Consider the following 20,756-nt stretch of genomic DNA (forward strand, 5'->3'; position numbering starts at 1 on the left):
AATAAATACCTCACCACTTGCAGAGCCCTCTATTCCTCATCTATTTCATGCTGTTCAGAGGGAAACAAATCCCACAGGACAGGGTTGTGTTGGAACCAGCTCGCAGAGGGTGCAGGCACAGAGAGCGCCTTCACAGGGTGCTTAACTGCTTGGAGTGTTTACCCTGACAATCATTTGGATCCTTAATCTTAGCAACAATGACTTTTCAGCTTGAAATTCAATAAACCAGCCTGGAATTACAGTCCTTTGGGCTGGCTAGCTAATAAAAAGCGGTTTAGTCATTCCAATGCACCTTATTGATATAAATGGGTAGTGACATGAGCTCTGGAAAATGTACCCCAGTGTCGGCATCCACTGATGCTTTTTAACCCTTGGATGCTAAGGATGGACAGATTGGGCTTCTACTCACGCACACTGACACTGATCTCTGAACCAGTATTTTAATTCAGTCTCATAATAGTCAGCTGGGCTGAAAGAACAATTCATTACAGCATGGTGGGGCCACAACACGGTCTGGCTCACAAATTGGCTAACAAGTCCTGGTTTTGATAAGAAATATTTGGCAATATTTATTGTGTGTACCTAACCTGATACGATTCGGCAGCTCACCTGACTGTGTCTCTGATCAGGCTTGCCAGCATATTAAAATTTGAATAAAGTTTCACCTACCCCATTGCTTTGCTCCTGCTAAGTACTGATTCAGGAATTGCTTTCTGCTGGCAAAGGAAGCAACCCCTGTGAGTATCAGATGAATGGGGGCAGCAGATCCCAGTGTCATTTGTGCAAGGTCCTTGTTGAGCCCAGCACTGCTGCATGAGCTCAGGGTGGTGCCTGAGCCCTGCTGCCTGCCATGCTACACCTGACAGCTCAGGTGTGCAGGGGAGAGCCTTCACAGTGCACCGGAGGGATTGCAGGGCAAAGGGAAGTGGCTCATGGCATTGCACTCAGTCTCAGTGTATGTTTTCTACCATCACTGTCACCAAAAGTGACTCATTGAGATGGCTAAAACCTCTCTCTCCCTTCATGCCTCTCCAAAGCCTCCGTCCCAAGGGCTCTGGGACAATCATCTGACAGACTGTCCTGTCCCCATCTTTTGGAAGAGAGGCAGAAGGGACTGCTAACAGCATTCACACCTGGAGCAACTTTGCTGCCAGCAGCCTTCATTTAACTTATTCTAAAACTGTCAAAAGTTTGCACTTCCATAGAGAGAGATTAGCAGTCTCCCACTCAGGCAGGGCTCTGCAGAGGCGTGAAGGCAGAGAGGGGTTTTAGCCATGCCAATGCCCCCAGAGCCTGCAAGGCTATCCAAAAACCTTCCCAGGACAGTCACTCTCAGTGGCTAAGTCCCCAGTGGGGCCCAGGCAATGGAAGTGCATGACAGTGACAAGCCTGGACACTGAGAGCACTGCTGACCATGCTGTATTTCAGCCGCTTGTTCAGAAAAAGGCAGGCACTCACCATTCCTGAGCTGCTGAAAGGGAGTTGATTTTCATCGCTGACAGCTCTGGATATTAAGGGGATAAACAAATACAAAGTTCTGGGAAAGGAATGTTTATAAAGGGTAAAAGGAGAACAAACATGTTGGCAGAGAGAGTATCCCTGCAAGAAGGGGGGTGCACGCTTGTATCTTGAGGGGGAAGAAAAACTTTGGGGGTAATATATGGCTTATGGCATAACAGTGCTAAAATAAATGCAATTGTGTTGTGCAGGTTTTACTAGTCTATGTACATGGATTGATTTTTTTTTTTTTAATAGTAAGAAAGTGCCTGAGACACAGTCCAGAGCTGCAGTTTTTGCTGCACAGCACTACATCTCAGGCTCTGTTACAGTGGCCACCACAGTGATGAAGCAGCATCAGAAAATCTGTGCTTAGACGGGTCTGTGCTTCCCAGTCCCACACCAGAGGTTAATAAATGGGAAACCTAAAAATATCCCACCCTAGGGAAAACTGCAAACCTTGAAGTCCTTCATACAGGACTATCTCAATACCCCTTTGATTTCCTGTTTGAAAGGGCTTCCAAATGTTATAAGCTTTTAGTTTTCGTCCAAATGAAAACCAGTTCAAAGCCATTAAAGGGCTGAGCTGACTTGATATGAGGTGCAGACCTTTAGATGTCCCAGCAACCTTAAAACTCCCCAGGTTTGGATCAGCCATTTCCATCCTGTTACTCCAGGAGCATCACGGAAACGTTTGCCTTTCCCTGACACAGAGGAACAGTCACTGTGGCACTTTTAAAATGCAGCCACAGTGTGAGAAACCACAATGAATCCTCACCAATGTTTTTATTTCAGGTGCAGGCTCCGGGAAGCTCCTGATCCTTCTTTGCAGCTCTCGGCTTGGAAAATTGGGGTCGTAATAGCAACAATATTAATAACACTTAGTAACAATATTGTTACAACAGCAATCTTACCCTGGTGACTTGAGCGCAAAATTTGGCCCTGCTTCTGCAATTTTGCCTTCAAAATAACAACGCCAACAACTCCTCGTCCAGTGTTATAATTATGCTGCTGTTGTTTTAATTTTTAGCGATTTTCTGGCACCTCCAGCACAGCAGTTATGAGGGCAAACATCGTGCAGCTTGACGTGCTGCCAAGCCTTCTCTGTGACGGTGAAATAACCACATTTTATTTATATGTCTGCTTTTCCCCCCATTGTTTTCATTTAAACCCACGGTGTCACTGGCGAGGGTCTCCGCTGACATGTAGGATTTCCTCGCCGCAGCCCCGTCTCAATGCTTCCCCACACAATGCAGCAGTATTGAGATGTCAGAGTCTCTGTGCCTGATAAAGGTGTCAAGACAGATCCCGGTTTCAGCGACAACAGCGCGAACTCCGCGCCCGCCACAGCGGCCACGAGCGATCCCCACTGTTTGCCCTCGCTGAAAGCCAAACCTCCTCACTGCCCGGCTTTTCCTCTGACCCAAACAAACCCTCAGCTTGACTCTTACGCAGGTTGGGTTTTTTGGGCCCCTTCTAGCAGAGCATTTTCAGCTCTGATAATATTTGCGTCTATTTTCGGCGAATGAGCTGCTATGTCAAGTGGGATTAAAGCAGAGCTGTGACTTCTCTGTATGAGGCAGCTCAGCTCGCTGTCAGCAGTAACTGATGCATGTCACTTCAGCAACTCAGCCGTGTCGGGGGTCTCTGAGATGATCACAATATCCCAAACCATTACTGTGATAATGACTAGATCATTGTAATCGTAATTGTAACTAGACACATTTAATCAGACTTTATTAACACAGAGCAAGTCCAGTTGGCAGCAGCAAACACGCAGAGTTGCGTGGAGGCTGTGATTACTCTCATCAGTGGTGATGAGTGTAGTCAAGTCAGGGTGCTCGGAGAGGGTGGCTTCACTTCGGGGTACACTGTGGCAGCCCTGCGGGGGGAATGGGTGCGTGGGCCATTTGCCGCCCAAGTCCCAGGCTGACCCGAAGTGCCGCACGCACAAAGCTGCCCCCCGACCCACGGACGCCCCTTCAGCCCCTCTTTCCAGAAAATACGCTGTTCCAGAGCCAGGACAAGCGGACACGCTGCTGCGTGCCGCGGCGCACGGTGCCACTCGGGAATCCACCACGGGAGCGCTGAGCCAACTTCAGCCTCACGCCGGTGGGAAGCGGGTGCCCCGCTCCACCCCGGGGGCTCGGCGGGAGCGGCCCCGAGCGGTCGCACCCTGCCTGCCCTGTCCCCCCCGCGGAGCCCCGGGGGCGGGCGCGGAGCGGGGCGGGCGCGGCCCCCCGCGGCGGCGGCGGCGGCGGCGGCGGGGACGGGGCGGGGCGGCGGGGACGGGGCGGGCGGCCCGGCCCGGCGGGCGGGGACATCGCGGCCGGCCCGCTCCGCGCCCGCTCCGCGCCGAGCAGACGCAGGAGCGCCGCGGCGGCGAGAGGGCAGGCGGGCGGGCGGCTGCGGCGGCTCCCGCGGGCGCTCCGTGCCTCCCTCCTTCGCTCGATGCGAGGTGCGCGGCCGGCCGCGGGGCTTGCGCAGGTAGGGCGCCCCGCCGCCGCTCGGCACCGGGCTTGGCGCGGACCCCGTCACTTTTTTACTGCCCCCAGCACTTTTTTTTTTTTTTCTCCGCCTTTTTGCTATCATTTTTTCCTCTTCCCCCCATCCGCGTGGGCACCGGGGGGCGGGGGAGGCGGGGGGGTTCCCTCGTCGTCCTTCCCCGCGCTGAGCGCCTCTCTCCCTCTCCCGGCAGCGCGGCGGCGGAGCGGAGCGGTGAGCGGCGGCAGCGATGCGGCGGCCGGGGGATGTCTGAGGCGGGCGGTGCGGCGGCGGCCGCGCTGCCCCGGCGCCGTTCCGGAGGCATGCGGGCGGCCTGGGGCTCCGTCTGGTGCCTGTGCCTGGCGGCGGCCGTCGGCGGGATGCCGGCGGCGCGGCGGGGCGGCGGCAAGGCGGCGGCGAGGAGCGGCGGGCAGCCGGCAGGTAAGGCTTGCGCGGCCGCGCACACGTGCTCCGGGGGGCACGGCTCCGGCGGGATCTCCGAGGGCTCTGCGAGTCCTCTTCCCTGAGCGAGCGGAGGGGGGCGGATGGATGGAGAGCGCCGGGGCCGGGTGTGGAGCGGGAGTTAGGAACGCGGGGCGGTGGCAGCGGGACGGTGTGGTCCCAACCTCGGCGTGGCTCGGGGGAGCCGATGAGGCGCCTAGGAGGGACAGAGTGCTTTTAAGAGGATCCCCTGTCTGCCAGGAGCCCTCTCCCAGTGTTACACCCTGTGTGTAACTGCGGTTGGGAAGGGAAGATGCCTCCGTGCGTGTGTAGCTGCGCATCTTCGGCGCGCGTCGGAAATGCTCTGACTGCTCTGTGTTCGGGTGGGAAAAGTAAGGAAAGTTGATTTTTATCTACATCTTTTGAGCAAAAGTGGAGTTGCGACAGCTCCGCGTAGGCAAACGCTGGGTCGCAGCGGTTGTGCTGAGAAGGGAACTGCATTTCGGGGAAGCCCGTGATGATCCATCTCCCCCCGACTGGCAGCGCCGCAGTTGCAAGTGAGAAAAAGTTAACACGTCCGACAAAAGCTGTTTTTTGGGTTTTTTTTTCCGTTTCTTTTTTTTTTTTCTTCTCGAAGTAATATACAGCGCGTTTGAAACATCGTGCCTCTGTGATCCGCCTCAGCTGCTACCTGAGTCCCTGTTTATTTTTCAAAGCTCTTTAATGGAAGGGAGCCCCCTTGCAACCCCCTGTCCTCGGGCTTGCATGTACCCGGCAGAAAGTTTCCATTGTTCAGGAAAGGGTTTGAAGCCTGTTTGCCAAAAAAGTGACAGGGGAATAAATGGACTTCGTGGAGGCTGGGGGGTGGGGGCATTACTTTCATACCCCTTTTGGTTAAAGCTATAAATCACACCGGGGGTTGGTTTTGTTTTCAAGAAAGTCCTAATAAAACACCAGATTCTTAGTGTAACTCGTTTGGCTCATTTTTCACAGCCGAAAGAATTGATTTATGGGGCAACATCGCAGGGACGTGGTCAGAGCAGATGAGGTCGGTGTGCGGGAGGCAGCGGGCAGCCTGTGCTGAGTGGGAGTGACAAAAGCAAAGTGTCCCCAGTTTTCTCTGGTTTAGCCTGAAGTATGTATTGGTGCTGTCACTTCAGGCACATGGGGGCGAGGAGAAAGAAACCTCGGTGACTGCCTCGGTGGTCCCTGGGCTTCCACCCACACCTTCAGACTGTAGCTGGGCTTGATGACGTGTTGAAGTGGTGCTAAACCCTTCCCGTGCTCTAAGACACTTTTGCAAGTTAAAGCTTTGGGATGCTGTTGGAGTCGTAGCAAGTGGCATACTCAGAGGTCACACAGAGGGAAACATCCCTGCAGCGATGACTGTGAGCTGAGCTGAGCGATGGGTTGGGATCTCCAGGGCCTCCAGTGGAAATCCACCGGACAAGGCTCTCTTACCACCAGGGCAGCTTTCTCCGAAGCAGAGGTGTCACTGCCAACCCCCGCTGTGCTCCCTGGGAACGGGATTCGTCCCTGAACCCGGGACGTCAACCCCAACACCTAGCGAAGTCTCCACGAGTTGCCCCATCACTATGAGCTGTTGAAAGCTCCCGTGGATGGGGATGCTGCAAGGGCAGAGGGGACATTGCAATACCAGTTGCTCTCCCATCACCGTCCATGTGCGTGGGGAAGCGGGAAGCCGGTGCTGCTTGCCCAGCTCTGTGCCAGAGCCAGTGGCTTCGTGACCACGAGGGCACCCGCTGCCTGTCCGACCTGGGGGGGAAAAGGTTGTGCAAAAGAAACTGTAAAGAATATAAACCTTCAGAGCCAAGTAAAAACACATTTTACTTTTTCAGTCTTTTTGAATTGAATGGTAAAAAGCAAATTCTTTCTCTTAGTCAAATGGGCCATGGGGTATTGGCTCATTACTGAGGGTTGTTGTTCGCTGGGCTTTGCATTTACAGTCTAAGGCCTTATTTTCCATAAAGGGGCTTGGAAGGATTTTTCCCCAGTGATCTAATTCTCCACACGGGGCTGTGAAGGCTATAACAGCTACTGCTTTGTGCCTATACTCAGCTACATAAAACACACATTGAAGGGAGGCATTCTCGAGGTATGTGTATGTTTGCTAATATGAATACTGGCTATTAGCGGAGGTGGAGGGGGTGCAGGTTTTAACATCTCCGCAGGGAGGTGTTCGGCTGTTGGCAGGAAGGAGGCAGATGGCGGGGCTGTTGCTGAATAGAAGCTAAACTAAAAACACCAGGGGCCTCATCTGGGCTGAGTTTCTCTTCTCTCCCGATCTTGGGGCTGCTGCAGGAAGAACAATGTCAAATTTCCCCCTCCTTCCTTTTTTTTTTTTTTTTTTTTTTTATGAATGAAAGTAGAGAGGCGAGGCAGGATTGAATGTGTATGTCATTCAGGGGCTATGACAGAGATGATTAGGGAGGTCAGTGAACTCCTTTGCAGCCTTGAGCATGCGGTCACTCCATTCAGCAGCCACAGAATAGACATCAATATAAAAAAGCCCGTCCAATTTGCATTAGTATTCAGATAAAGATATTACTTCGTACGATTTGTGAATGTCAAGTAACACTGGCTGTTTGCTTAGAGAGCAGACCAACTGAAACAGCAGCATTTCACTTTTAAAAACTTCTGATAACAGCCTGTCTCCTGTAGCTGGTTTGTGTGTGTGTGTCTGTGTGGGGTATATGTGAAAAAGGCAATTTCTGGGCTTTTAGGATTTGTGTTGCACTAGTTAACTGCTGAAGCTGTCTGCAGGCATTGAAAGAGTTGTATAGAGAGCTGCTAATGTTTGATCGGGTTTGTGGAGGAAGGGGAGGGGAGAGCTCTCCCAATCTGTCAGGAATGAGAACCCAAGTCTCCTTGTTCGGCACCGGAGTGGAATTGTCACCCAGAGTTAATACTGCTCAGGCAGTTTTCTGGTCCAGGAGAAGGCAAGAAGGGCCGTTTTGGGATTTTGTTTAAATTGAGTGGGAGGGCATGCACCAATTCCTGAGACTTTCTTGCTTGGAAAGAACTGGTCATGTGCTGGTTGAGGTGTTTTCCGTGCAGCTGATGGCAACTGGGCTCTCGTGGCCTTTCAGCTTGTGCCCAGCAAGGGGTCCAAGGTGTAGGGTACCGTGGTCTGTGTTGCTCTGCTTCGTGTATCTGAGCATTTCAAAGTTCATCCTGAAATTGTAAGGGTATTGAACTGAGTGCCAAATGGCACTGACTGTTTCTGGAGTTGGCCTTGGGGTTTAGGTGTTCAAACCCTCTACAAAGAGTCTCTCATATGCTGATGGTGCCGCTTACTTCGTGCCCTAGACCAGAAATGTTTTAGATTCAGTGTGGCAGCGGTGAGAGAGAATTTTGAGATTAAAAGTTGATCCGTTTGTTCTCATGAGCAGCATGCTAAAAAAGCTAATTAAGTCCTTAATGTTGAGACTAGAAATATTTTACTAACCAATAAAATAAGAGGACATAAGTAAAAGATTATGAAATGTGGCTTCTTTTTTAAAAAAAAAAATCTATTTCTTACCTGGCAAATAGTGAACTAGAAAGTCTGTTCCAGCGTAGAGATGGACTCAGTGTATTCAGTACTAGCTGTATAACGTCAGGTCTTCTACGCATATTGACAAGGGTCACTCCAATTAAATCTGAGGATTTTTTCTTTTAATTAAGACTTTATTAGCAACCACTGAGTGGGGAATGTGATAAAAGTAAATCTGAAAATTGTGTAGCAAAGTGTTGATCTGCTAATTAAAACATGTAATTAAAGTAAGCTACTCTGACTGGCACGTTAACTTGTATGACTCCCTCCAAAAAATCTTCAGAGCTGTTTGGGAAAGCATATCTCTCCTGAAACCTGCGTGAGAGTGGGTTTTGAAGTTAGGTGACAACTAAAGAAGTTTTGATTGTGGCATTCCCGCTGTTTCTGGACCATTTCCATCCAGTGGGACCCAGTCTGTTGCGTGGACAAAGCTGAAATTTTTTTGTACAGCTGGAGGAGGTTCCCCCCGTCCTGTCTATAAGGCTGAGAAACAAAACTTTTCCTTTTAAAATATGGTCAATAAAAGTGAACTTTGATATCCAACTACGTGCTTAGAAAGCTGTCCTCCCTGAACGCTTACTCTATGCATCTACTATTCACATAAGAGACCCTAAAAAAAAGATAATGAATCAGTTTCTGAGCAGTTTATAAAATTTCTGTTTACAAAAGCGTCTGCCCAACGTGTTTCTGACAGTGATCTATCAGCTGGCCCGAAGAGCTGTGACTGAAGGCATTTGCTGAACCTTAGTTTTAGCTAAGGTTAGGGCATGGCCTGCTGGTGGGTTTTTCTGGCTGGTCCTTGAAGTGCGTAGGATTCAGCGCAGGAGCCTGAGCGTCAGCTGCAAAGGCTTTGTGGAGAATTGGCTGTGTTGGCATCATAGTTTAGCTTTTACAGTTTTTACTATATATGAGGTCGACCCAGCACAAATATAACAAATTTGGATATTTCTACTGAAAATACAGTTGACGTTCCCTTCCCAGTTTGACAAGTTTTTTCCCAGCTAGGCTGAACCTGATAAACAGATAAACAATGAAGCTGACTTTACTTTATTCTGTTTCCTTGTTTGAATATATTTTTTTCTCTTTCCATATGTTCTGGGACATTGTCTGGCTCTTCATACCCGTTTCCTTTTCTTTTTCTGACCCTTAAAAAAATCCCCCAAACTTGAAATTGTCCACTGACTCAGCATCCTCCAAGCCATTCAAAGGAGTGATTTGAAGGAGCTGCTTCAATCGTCACCATTTCATCTCTTTTAATAGTGGTTAGTAATAAACTTTATTCTCCATGTACCAGGCTGTATGCCAGAGAGGATGGTGGCTGGTAAAAATTTGCCTTTTTTTGCAGCAAATGGGACTGTGGTTCAGCACAGCTGTTTAGGGTATGTGACAGTGGGCAGCTCAGGCTGTTAGAGGAGTAAATCTGAAAGCACCCCTAAGCAAACACTGGGCTTCAACTATGTCAGAAGATGCCTACAATGCCAAAAGCACCTGAAAATACCTTGTTACACCCAGATTTTTTTTCCTTGGCCTCCTACATAGCTTATCAGTTTAGCATTTGCCCTTCTTTTGGCTCTTTATCTGGTGATCTTGTAAAGAAAAATACACTTTTTCTCTGAAGTGGAGTTGACTCCTCCAGTGTCCCCTTTCTCATATGCTCACAGCTCAAGTTGCCAAGTACCATAGATATGTGTGAAGACAGGCTTTTATTCCTGTGGTGAATACTGTGTTCCTGGTGTGCTTACCCCTAAGTATCTGCCCCGTGGCTTGAATGACCAGGAAGTTTCTGTAGTATCAAAAGCAAACAAAAACCGTGAGATACGGGCTGAGTGAAACCTTTAGTAAACTTAATAGTTAAAATGTGAAAGGTAATCAGACGTAAACCAGCCCTATTATTCTGATAGGCTATCAGGGGTGGTTGTGTTCAGGTGGATAGGAACTAGAATAGGAGATAGTTAAATCAATTTTTTTTTTTTTTTGCTGTGACACTCAGGTTTCACAATATAGCAGTTCTATTTTTGAAGAATAGCAGCACAGTCAAGCAAGAAAACATTTCTCCAGCAACTGCTTCAGTTTCAGATGTATTCATCTAAAAAAGGTATTTGTTGTGGAGGGGGAGGTACGTCTGGTGTGCTGGCCTTGCTTTCTCATATCCAGAGAGCAGGGGAAGATAATGAGTTGGTTAAATAAAAAGGTTCTATTAAAACTTGGAAGCAGATTTCTTTATCACGCAGAACTGTATGCAAAACAATTGCCATGTGCTTACATGTTTAGCATCAGTGAGATTTTGGGGTCGTGCCATTTCTGCAGGTTGCGAGGGGTTAAAAGAATTAATGACTCAAGTGAGAATGGTTCCAAGTTTTCGGGTGAGGAAAGGACACAGCCTAGGATCGCTCTCTGGGAGCAGGCTCAGCTCTGCAGGCTGCCCTGTGTGCTGAAGGCTCTTCCCTGGGAACTCCACAGCCCCGGGACTGCAACACTGGTGTTTGCACCAAGCGGTAGTACTCTAAGCTAATGAAGTACCTGCAAATGTCACACTGACACATGGCAGCGTGTCAGTTTGGGGATTTTTAACCCTCTTTTCCTTTTTGCCCGAGAAGCCAAGCCATCACTATGTTCCTTGGGTATAAAGGCTTCTAGGGAACAGACAGTGATAGTGCACCGTGGCACGTCAGAAACTTTCAAGGGTGGATTCCCAACTGCTGCTGCTTGATAACTGATGAAAGTGTTCATCAGTTTATCTTCATCTAATGCTTTTGCCCTGGAAAGGGGAGTGCTTTGTAGTAGTGTCTTAATAGCACTGAACTATCTTGTGCTATTTGTAAGGAAACTCACTAAATTAGTTCATCTAATGTAGTTAAATCAGTAAAGCTTTGGAGACCAGATTACTGCAAGTTTATAAGAATTGGACTAGTACTCAAAAGTAATGGATTTGAAGCATTTTGGACTTGACTTGGGGTAAGTTGGGTGGAGGGGAGTCAGCAAAAGAGCTGGGTATTGCTTAGGGGCCAAGCCTTGTGGTGGTGATGTGGTGCGTAGGTGAGTTCCTATTGATGCCAAGAGGGAGGGGTGATGTAAAGTAACAGGCAAGAAGTGGAGAACTTTACTGTCAGCTCTTAGGGGGATGCTAAGGACAGGAGCATCTCTGGGGCTACTCTCACAAAAGGCAGGTGACACCTGGCCTGTGTGAAGACAGGGTGCAGGTGTGGTCCTTGTAGCAGGACCCATGTCCCTGGAGCCTTCTGGTCCTCCTGTGTTGCTGGTGGTGGCTCTGCAGAGGGGACTTACTGGGGGGTTTCATTGTGGCGTGTGGCAGAGGAGGTCGTGTGAACCCCGGAAGGTGTTTCTGTTCCATGGGGCACCACAGGGTAACTGGCATCACCCTGAACTGGCAGCTCCGTCCCCTCTTGCTCGCTCCCCCCGGGGAAGGTAAAATACACATCTATGAAGGCTTTTCTTTTGAGTAAAAGGGAGCTACGGGAGGTGTCCCTGGATCCAAGTGATGAGGCCAGCGTTTCTCAACCTTACGCTTTCCCTGTCAAAAAACTGAAAAGCTCCCAAGAACTGGATTTTTAATTTTATTTTGATGCTTGACAGAGCTTGTAAAGATCCTTCATAGCAAATTTGGCTCCCGGTTCTGAGGGTCATTGCTTTCTTTAGGGGTTTCGCCATTCTCTGCTGCTTGTAGTCCTGTAAAAATAATAATGAGGTCCTGATCTTGCGCCTATTGTATCCTAGGCAAAAAAAGCCCCCATTGATTTCCAAGAGAGCAGGCTGAAGCCCTTCACAGATCGTGGTGGGAGCAGCTATTTAGCATAAGCGGGGATTGTTTGGAAGGTTTTCTAATGACCCAAACATTTTAACAAGCAGAGGAAACTCTGGCGAGTAAAAGGGCTCCCGGTTTGGGGGTGGGGATCCCTGGAACTGGCTTTCCGTGACCTCCCATTCCTCTCTAACTGGCTATGTAACACAGACCTTCACTTCTTCCCATCCTGCTTTTTATAACTCCAGCTTTGATGCGAGCCAGCGGCAGCATCACAGCCCAAACGCGAGCACCAGAGGCGGCGGTGGCGGCCACCACTCGGGTCCCCGTGGCTCTGTCGCGGGCCCGGTGGGGTCGATCCGCCTTCCCGCCGCCGTCCCCTCGTTCCCCATCCTCGTTGCCATTGTATCAGTGTCGGCCGGCATTAGCCCCAGGGGTAATAATAGCTGCGAGCCGCACAATGCGCCGGGGAAAGTGTTAATAATCCCCCGCGGGGGTCTGCGGGTGAGCCGGGGCTGGGGGATGAGCGCTGAGCCCCGGGACTCTGCACCGAACAGGAGCCAGCAGAGGACCTTTCCCGGTGCTTCATGGGCAGACAGAGTACGGAGAAAGTTTTCCCATACATAGGGTTTGGTTGTTTTTTTTTTTTTTCTCCCTTTTTTTTTCCCTTTTTTTTTCCCGACTTTCATGTGCAAGGCTCGAGTACAAGCAATTCCCTCCCAGCAACATACTTTAGCACTTGTTTGGAGACTGTAGGGCCTGAACCAACTGGTGAATTTCATTTTTGTTTCAATTTCTTTAAATTTTTCTCTATTGATTCCCCCAGGCAAGCGTTTTGTTTCTGGCTGGTAGCAGGATCTGTGTGAGATGAGCCGAGAATGTGCCTTGGGAGGTGGGGGTATCACAGCTAAAAGTGAAGAGGAAAAACCAGTTGCAGTGGGAAGATTAGGGAGTTCTGAGTGTGCCCTGACAACTAGCATGTGCAAGTGAAGATAAATCCTCCATGAGCCTGTCTTTAATTAAAAGAATGATTGGAATTAGGTATAGTACTATCTCTCCTGATCTGTATCATGAGTATCTGTACAAATAAAGCATTTTTGAGGAGGGAGAAAAGAAAAACACCAGATTTTAATCTTCCTTTGGTAGCCGATATGTCTGCCTTTTGAAAGGGCATATTTCTCCCTGTCTTGGAGTACCCAGGCTTGTTGACAGTAAACAACTGTCACTTGGCAGTTTATGAAAGAAGAATGTTTAAGAAAACATGTCCAGTTTAAATAGTTATGTTAATAAGCTGGGGATTCATGCAGAAGTGAGGGGGTCTGGTAAACGGAGGTACATAAATTAGCTGGTATTTAGAACCATAGAATCATGGTTTGGGCTGGAAGGGACCTTAAAGATCACCTAGTTCCAGCCTCCAGTATTGACCGTGTAAGAGATGAGCTGAATGCAGTTAGGGGGGAAAAAAAATTTAAAATGCTTTCATTTTTTACAGCCGGTGTGTTATGCATGATTTCACAGCTTTCCGTGAAAGCATTTTTTTTTTTTCCCCCAAAGAAAATTCAGAAAACCTCTTTCTTCCAGCATGTGGTGGGTTGGGCTCTGAGAGGCCCCTGGGTGGGACGAGCCGCAGGGCTGGGAACCCAGTGCTCCCACTGACCGGCCAGAAAGCTGCTCCACGGGCAGCACTTAGACCTTGCAGCCACCCTGCCGTGTCCTTAGCCTTTGCCTCGCAGGGGTGATCCCACGAGGAGACTGCAAGAAAACTCTGTCTCCTGATTTGTGAATTGATTAATTACAGAAAGCGGGGTGGGGGGGCAAAAAAAAGTAAGAAACAGCAGATGGTGTCCTCTCTGCATCCCTGCCCAAAGTTGCTACAAATCCATCTTCTTTTGAGTTACATCCACCCCACTGGTGGATGTAGTAAGTGATAAGTGAGCGCAAAGCATTTGTTCCATCTCAGCCCAAAGCCATCAGTGTCAAAACACAATGAGTGAGGGCCCTGTGTCAGGCACTTGAAATCTGAAATTAAGCATAAAAAATACATTTCAGGTTTTCCAGGCTCCTGGTTCCCTTGGCTTGGGAAGAAAAGTGTAAGTGGCTACTGGGGGGGGTAGTGGCATTAACCTTGAAGATAGTGGATAAAACCACCCTTCTGCACCCCCAACTGCCATCCTAGCTGGGATGCAATATAAATACTGTAAATATTGTGGAGTTAAAGTACATACAGCGTAGATAATGTGTTACAGATACTTTCTTTGGGTATCTTAAGAGCTGAGGCATCTCAACAGCAGCGCCTTCTCTTGCCCTTGTTCCAGATGGAGCAGAGAGCTGCGGGAGCAAATGGGAACCCCCAGAGTATTGACTAAAGCATCACACTCAGTTTTCTTTTACCCAGTGGTTCAATTAGTATTGCCATTATTTGAACTAGGAGGCAAAGGATACACAGACATGAAGCCTCCTACCACAGAAATGCTCTGTGATCTGCCCAGTTGAAGAGGAAAATAGTGCCTGGAAAGAGTTATTGAGTTGTACTGGGCCTTCAGCTTGTGAATTTTTCGGTGAAGGAATGAGATTTCTGCCTCACTTTTATGTGTAGGCATGCTGGCATCCTGAAATTTGAGAAGGCTTCTCCATCATGGAAGTCTTTGGAATGGATGGGAAGCACAGAGGTGGCAGAGGGGAGCAGCAGGGGTTTTCCTTTGCAATGTCTCCCTCAGTGCAGGGGCAAATAGGGGCAGGTTTGTATCCACCACTCTGATCTCGATGGTGGGTCGCTGCCTGAGAAACTGAGCTGCCCTGCCCACCTGATCCTGGATCTGGTGACTCCTCGCAGTGCAAATCCTGCCTGTAAGGAGCCATCAGAATGCTCTGAACAAGGTCATCTTGTGGGTGGAATGTGTTAATTGTGGCCAAAAAAGGTCCTGAAACCTCCTCAGGTGCTTTCAAAATAGGTGTAAATGTTTGAAGTAGAGGTTTTCTCCCCCTCTGCCCCCTCCTCCCCGTGCAAATAAAACACAGACAAGGCTGTAGTCTTTGCAGGAATAACTTCACCCAGCACTTGATCCTGGCTGTTTTAGGGATGAGAAGGAGCAGCTGGAGGAGCAATTTATGGTGTCTCAGGGCAGGTAGGAAGAAGAGATGACCCTGAATTAGCAACCCACACTGGGAAAGGGAGTGGAGGGTCCAAAATGCTGTGGGCAGCTCTTGCTGGGGTTATATATCAAGGGAGGCTGTCTAACTCTGTCTTCACTAGTGGCACAAGGTGGTAGTTCATCCCACCCAAGGGAGCATGGCAGGAGCTTAACTTTGGTTCCCAACTTTCAGACAAATCCAGCCCTTTGGTGGCCGCTGGGCTCAGTTTCTATCATCTGTATTTTCCATCTGCCAGAGAGAAGACTGTTTTCTTTCTCTCTTGGCTTGCCTGCTGCAGCAGCCATCCTTTCTCTTGCAACTGCATCATCTCACCTGGACACTTAGATACTCATTCACAGAAAGAAGGAGATTTTAGAAATGTTTCTGGTGGGGAAAGGATGGGAAAATCTGGGAAAATCAGACTTTGGAGGATGGGGGAGATATCCCAAAGTGCCTATGGGAAGGTCCCTCATTCTTGCAGGTAGGGCCAGCCGTGTCTTCTTGCAGGATGCTGGAAATGGCCCTCTGCTGAGGGCCTGCATTTCCTTACAGCAGCATTAAAACAGCTTTGCAGAGAAGTGTCTAACCTGCTTCTGGCATTACTGAATCCTAACATAGTGCAGTTTGTAGAAGATGATTATTCGGGGGCATTAAAACTGCTTGAAGGCAGTGGGAACTGAGACACGCATGACTTCCTTGAACTCTCTCTTAATTTGTAATGTGGAGTCCAAACCCTGGTGTAATAGATACGGTTGCAGGAGACCATTAAAAGGTCCGTTCTGGTCAACCTGATGCCCTTGTGTTGCTGCTGGAAATGATAAAGCTCTGCACTGGGGTTGGATGGCATGCAATGCTCTGTGTGTATGTGCGTATGCATGGAAGCCGGTAAGTCCTGCTAATTTAGGGATTGTTTTCCAAGTCTGTTTTCTATAACTCTGTAGACTTAATACAAATAAAGAACTGACTAAGTTTCCTGTGAGAAGCTCAGAACAAACGCTAAGGGTGGGATTTGAATGCAGAAAGGTGAAAACACAAATGTATACACAAACAGCAAGTCAAACAAGCTGAAAAAATATTGTAAGGTTGATTTAACAGAGCAGTGAACTCAAAGCTGTCTAATCCCTTTAGCAGCCTTCTTTAAAGAGGAGAAATAAAAGAATTTTTGACATTTTTTTTTTACCATCTCTCTCAACTCTTTCTAATAATGCTGAAGGATAAGATTTGAGTTTAGCACAAGGACAAAGCTCTAGTTAGATGTATTTTATAAGTAACAAAATTGTTTGTCATTCACGACTTCAGATTAAAGTGGATCAGACTTCTCAAAAGGAGATTACTGTTAAATTTCTCCAATTTAGGTACCTGGCACCTAAATCTCGCTTGAGACTCTGAAATAACAAGCTTGGTTTTAAAAGATGCTGAGCCGGGTCAGGCTCTGCATTTAAATTGCTTAAGCACTCTCAAAATCTGGCTATTCATTTTGATGCCTAGATATGGATTTCTGGGCTTAATCACCGACCTTTGCATTTCAAATGTTTGACCTTTATTTTCTTTACTAAGTATGAAGACTGAGTGGCCCCCAAATTATTATTATTTTTCCCTTTTACACAGCTGAAAACAGCCAGCAGAGAAGACTTGAAAGTTCTGCATCTTGTTACTGAGAAATAGGGATCTTTAAAAAATAGCATTATATGTTACTCATGGGAAACTTGTAAAAAGGGGAATATTTAGTTATTTTCATTGACATGAACATGATCCATCCTATATCTAAACTCCACAATCAGTTGGGAAGAAAAACATCCAAACTACCCTAAACCTTTGCCCTCTCTTAATCCATGTACAAGAGGAGGTTTTTTTTTTTTAAATGTGCATCCCCCCTCTAACCCTAACTCTAACCCCCCCGGCCCCCCAAAATAAAGGCAATTGATAGGCTCATAAACAAATACCAAACATTAAGTCCTAATCTCCATATAGGGGAGCCTGACCCTTTTTATGGAGAGAGAGGGTAGAGGGAGGAAACGAGGCCAGGAGTTTGAGGTTTAATGCTTATTAAAGTTTTAGTGGGTGGGAAAATGCAATCAATAAATTTTGTTTAATGCCTCGAAACTGGTGTTAGTTTTCACTAGCTACGCTGGAGAGTAGTTTTCATTTTGAAACTAGGACACTCGTAGTTGGAATGACAATTAATGTGGAGTGAATATGGTCCCAGTTGGAAGCCGATTTTTTGAATAGCATGAAAACTCCCCCCACGTCCCCGCCTTGGCTCCGGAGTGGGGTAGCTTCCGTTTTTAATTAGCAAACCAGGCAAAATTTAGCTCATTGTGTCTTTCTGCTCCTTTGGCCCAGTGGATAGCTTGGATTTCTCCATCTTGCTGTCTTGAGGCTGTTCTTTTTATTTTTTTTCTTCAGTTTTGGTGCGGGAAGCAAGGAGGGGGGGGCTTCAGGATACTTAGGATTAAAGTCATTGTTTGGGGGTATTTGCAGCCAGCTGCCTGCATTAAATGAAGATTAGAGGAGTGCACATTAAAAGTGCAAGGGAAATGCAGAGGACCTGGGATTTGGGAGCTGCATAGCTGTGAACCGAAGGGGAAAGGTTGGGGGCTTTATGGCAAATTTTTTCTGGTGCCATGTGATCTTAAAGCCCACTTCAGAAAAGCGTCACAAGTACCAGAAAAGCATCACAAGTAGCTGCCAGGGCAAAGCTAGCCTGGGAATTGTAAAGGGAACAGGAGCATTTGCATCCCTTAAGAAGTTACTCTGAGGTAAACCCAAGCGTCTGGACCTGGTGAACCTACGTATTACTTAAAAATTCATCTGCAAGAGCACTTAAGAGGTGGTGAAGCTTTGATAAAATTCATTAAATAGCTGAAAACCCACTCTGGAGGTCAAAACTCCCAACAATATTTAATTTTTGAAGGATTTTTAGGAAGCAAATGAGAGTGTAGAAGAAGATCCCAGGAAAAATAACTCAAAGTAATTATTCAGGAAAGTGCGCTTATTCTTTTAAGTCCTTATAAGAAGGTTTAAAAGTATTTTCAAAGATAAAATTGCTTTCCTTTCCTTATGCTTTGTGGAGCACTCATTTGTGTAAGCTGCCATCCTTGTTGCAAACTTTACTGACTTCTTGGTGCGTTTCACCTACAAAACCTGTCCAGGTAACCTGGTCTGGTGAAGCAGGAGGGACAGTGTGGTGCACTGAAGATCTCAGGGCCTCCACAGTTTAGCAAGACCAAGTTCTGCTCTGGTGGAGTCTGGGGACAAGCTTTGCCCAGTCCGCTGGGATGCTGGGAAACCTCATTCCGTGCCTCAGTTTCCATCGCTACCACCACTGGCTTTGGAAGGGCTTGTGGTAGTTGCTTGCTTGCTGCAACGCTTGAGGTTTTTTGGGACTTCCTCAGGCATGTGGAGCAGGAATGTAAAACATCAGCCGTTTCGTGGTGGGATCTGTCCGTCAGCATCAAGCCGGGATGCCCCTGCTGTGCTGTGCGAAAGCTGAGGCCAAGTTGGCCACCGTTCTTCAGAAGCAACAAAAGGAAGACACTGAAAGGATGACAACACAGTCTCCTGTGCTCCACCAAGGATCAGCCCCAGCGGGCATCCCGTCACTCTGCCTTGAGCAGGGAGCGGTCTGGGTTGACCATTTTGGCCACCGCGGTTGGGTGAGGTGGGCTGTGTGACATGTGGGCAAATAGCTGCAAGGATGTGCTCATTGTGCCAGGCTGGGGCTGATGTCATCCCCACCGTGAGGGTGGGCTGCTGAGAACTGGTGCAGCTCATTGCTGCCCTCCTGGAGGAAAAGCACAAAGAGTTTGTAGGCTGGGGACCTCAGCCGTCCCCATGCTGCCTCCCATCTGCTGCTCCCTGTCTTCAGGGACCACTGATGAAGTGCAGGGCATTTCGTATCAGTTCTTTTATTTCTGTTAAAAAAATGACGTGTAGGACTCTGAGCTGCCTAGGTATGTACGAGTGGTGGTTGCTTCCCTGTTTTGTATCTTGAGTGGGGAACCAAGGAAAGTGATTGTACAGTCTGGACAGATTTTAAGGAAAATTCCCCATCACTGTCTGTTCCTTTAAGGCAGCAAAGTTCCAGCTGAAGGCTGTGCTTGAGACTGGCTGTGGGCTCTCAGCAGCAACCAAAGTTTTGTGCCTCTTGAGGGGGTTTACCTTCTCATTTTTTTTAGATGTAGCCAGGAGACCCCTTTGATTTGTTCTCTGGTGGGTTTTTTTGTCCTGCTGAGGACTTTCTAAGTGTCAGAGAGAAATCCTTCTGGCCAAAGTGTTTTTGTAACTGTTTTAGCTTTGTGACGATTTATTTCTTCCAACTCTCAGCATCTGAATTGTGTGATCTGAGAAAACAGTCCATTAAAAGGAGGATACTGTAGAGTCCTGATGAATCCTGTTTTCTACTTGGCCGATGGAACAGAAAGCTAATTGCCAGTAGTAAATCCATTCAAAGAAGGGCTGGAGGGAGGGAGAAAAGCTAATATTCCTCCTTGAATGCCATTTAATCTCTGAAACCTTTCATGCAGATGTAAATTAGGATTTGCACAACAGAGTCAACAGTTGCTCTGTAGATAAGGCAGATTTGCAACATCTGCTTTTTCCATTCTGGAAGCTCTTCCAAAGTCTCTGTCGGGGATGGCCAAACTAAACACCAGAGGTTTTTTTTTTTTTTTTATTCTTTTCCATAATCTCTTGTTTATAAAGAAAGCTGCATATGACAGAACTAAACCTGGTTATTGTTCTGCTAATTCTCTAGGAAAAAAAAGTTTGCTTTTCTCCTAAAACAGATCTAAGAAAACCCCCACAGGGTTGTAATGCAGAGCAGCACACTTACTTGTTAATGTCTCTGGAAGAAAAGTTATCCAGTAACAATTGCATAGGCCACTGCAGTGGTAATACAGTATAGACAGTCTACTTTGCATTATTATTATTGTTATTAGGAAAGCTGTTTTAAGCTCTTCTAGGAGAACTGCCTCCCTCTAAGCAATTACGTGCAATAGGTGAAAGATGAGGTGGCCCCTTTGAGTGACCTGGTCTAGTGGATGGTGTCCCTGCCCATAGCGGGAGGGTTGGAACTAAATAATCTTTGGAGGTCCCTTCCAACCCAAATCATTCTGTGGTTCTGTGGTTCTGTGAAATGATGGAGGCAAACCCTTTTTTAAGATACAATTTCCTAAAGACACGTTTTTCTGTCAGTTTAGTCTTTTACAGATACAGCCAGATGTTTTATTCTTTGCAGTATTTTATTTCTGGGTGGGAACCCCACTGAGCAGGGGAGATAACCCAGCAGAACACCATTCTGGGAGATGATACTGCTTCTGCAAAGCATCCTGTGCTGCTGGGATTGCCAGAGCCCTTCTTCCCAGTATGGCTGCAACCTGACACTGGGAAGTGTGCTGCGAGAGGGGTCCTGGCCTCAGGAGGGAAGAAAATGGGGGAAAGAGAGAGGATAGGATGTATATTTTATAAAATACTTCTAATAACATATAATATACCCCAAATCCGTAATGTTATGGGTGTATTTTATATTATATTTTTCTGTGCCAGGCTGTGAGGTGCCCTTTGGGACGGCAGGGCCATAGCCATGCAGGGATGCTCCACCTCTGGCACAGTCATGGCTGCTGCAGGAAGGAGAGGAAGCTGTACCTTGCATAAATTACTGCCAAAAGTACATATAAAAAAAAAAAATACCCTGTCAGCTCCCCGCAGTGCAGTGAGGGTTTGCAGTGACTTCAGGTGAGCTCTCTTGGCTTGGAGGCCGCTCCCTCGATCTTATCTGCCCTGAGAAGGCAGGTTCTTGAGTAAACAGGTGATCCCACGATCTTATCATGCCCACCTCTCACAGGGGCTGCAGTGGTGCAGGGCCTGGGGCTGGTTTGGTGGTTT

The 20,756-nt window shown here is 47.8% G+C and overlaps 1 protein-coding gene across 5 annotated transcripts in view; it reads left to right on the forward strand.

The window, feature by feature from the left end:
- The first annotated feature begins 4,247 nt into the window (after positions 1-4,247).
- Positions 4,248-20,756, forward strand: part of FGFR3 (fibroblast growth factor receptor 3) — a 55,898-nt gene continuing 39,389 nt past the window's right edge. For 4 of the 5 annotated variants that reach the window (XM_027891990.1, XM_027891991.1, XM_027891992.1 and 1 more), the window contains exon 1: positions 4,248-4,422. In XM_027891990.1, coding sequence (XP_027747791.1) covers positions 4,248-4,422 — 175 coding nt within the window. The remainder of the gene's footprint in view (positions 4,423-20,756) is intronic. The other variant, XM_027891994.1, reaches the window with a different exon arrangement.

This window comes from Empidonax traillii, unplaced genomic scaffold, assembly GCF_003031625.1.
Source record: "Empidonax traillii isolate 1590-97213 ecotype Southwest subspecies unplaced genomic scaffold, ASM303162v1 scaffold337:size667617, whole genome shotgun sequence".
Lineage (NCBI taxonomy): Eukaryota > Metazoa > Chordata > Aves > Passeriformes > Tyrannidae > Empidonax > Empidonax traillii.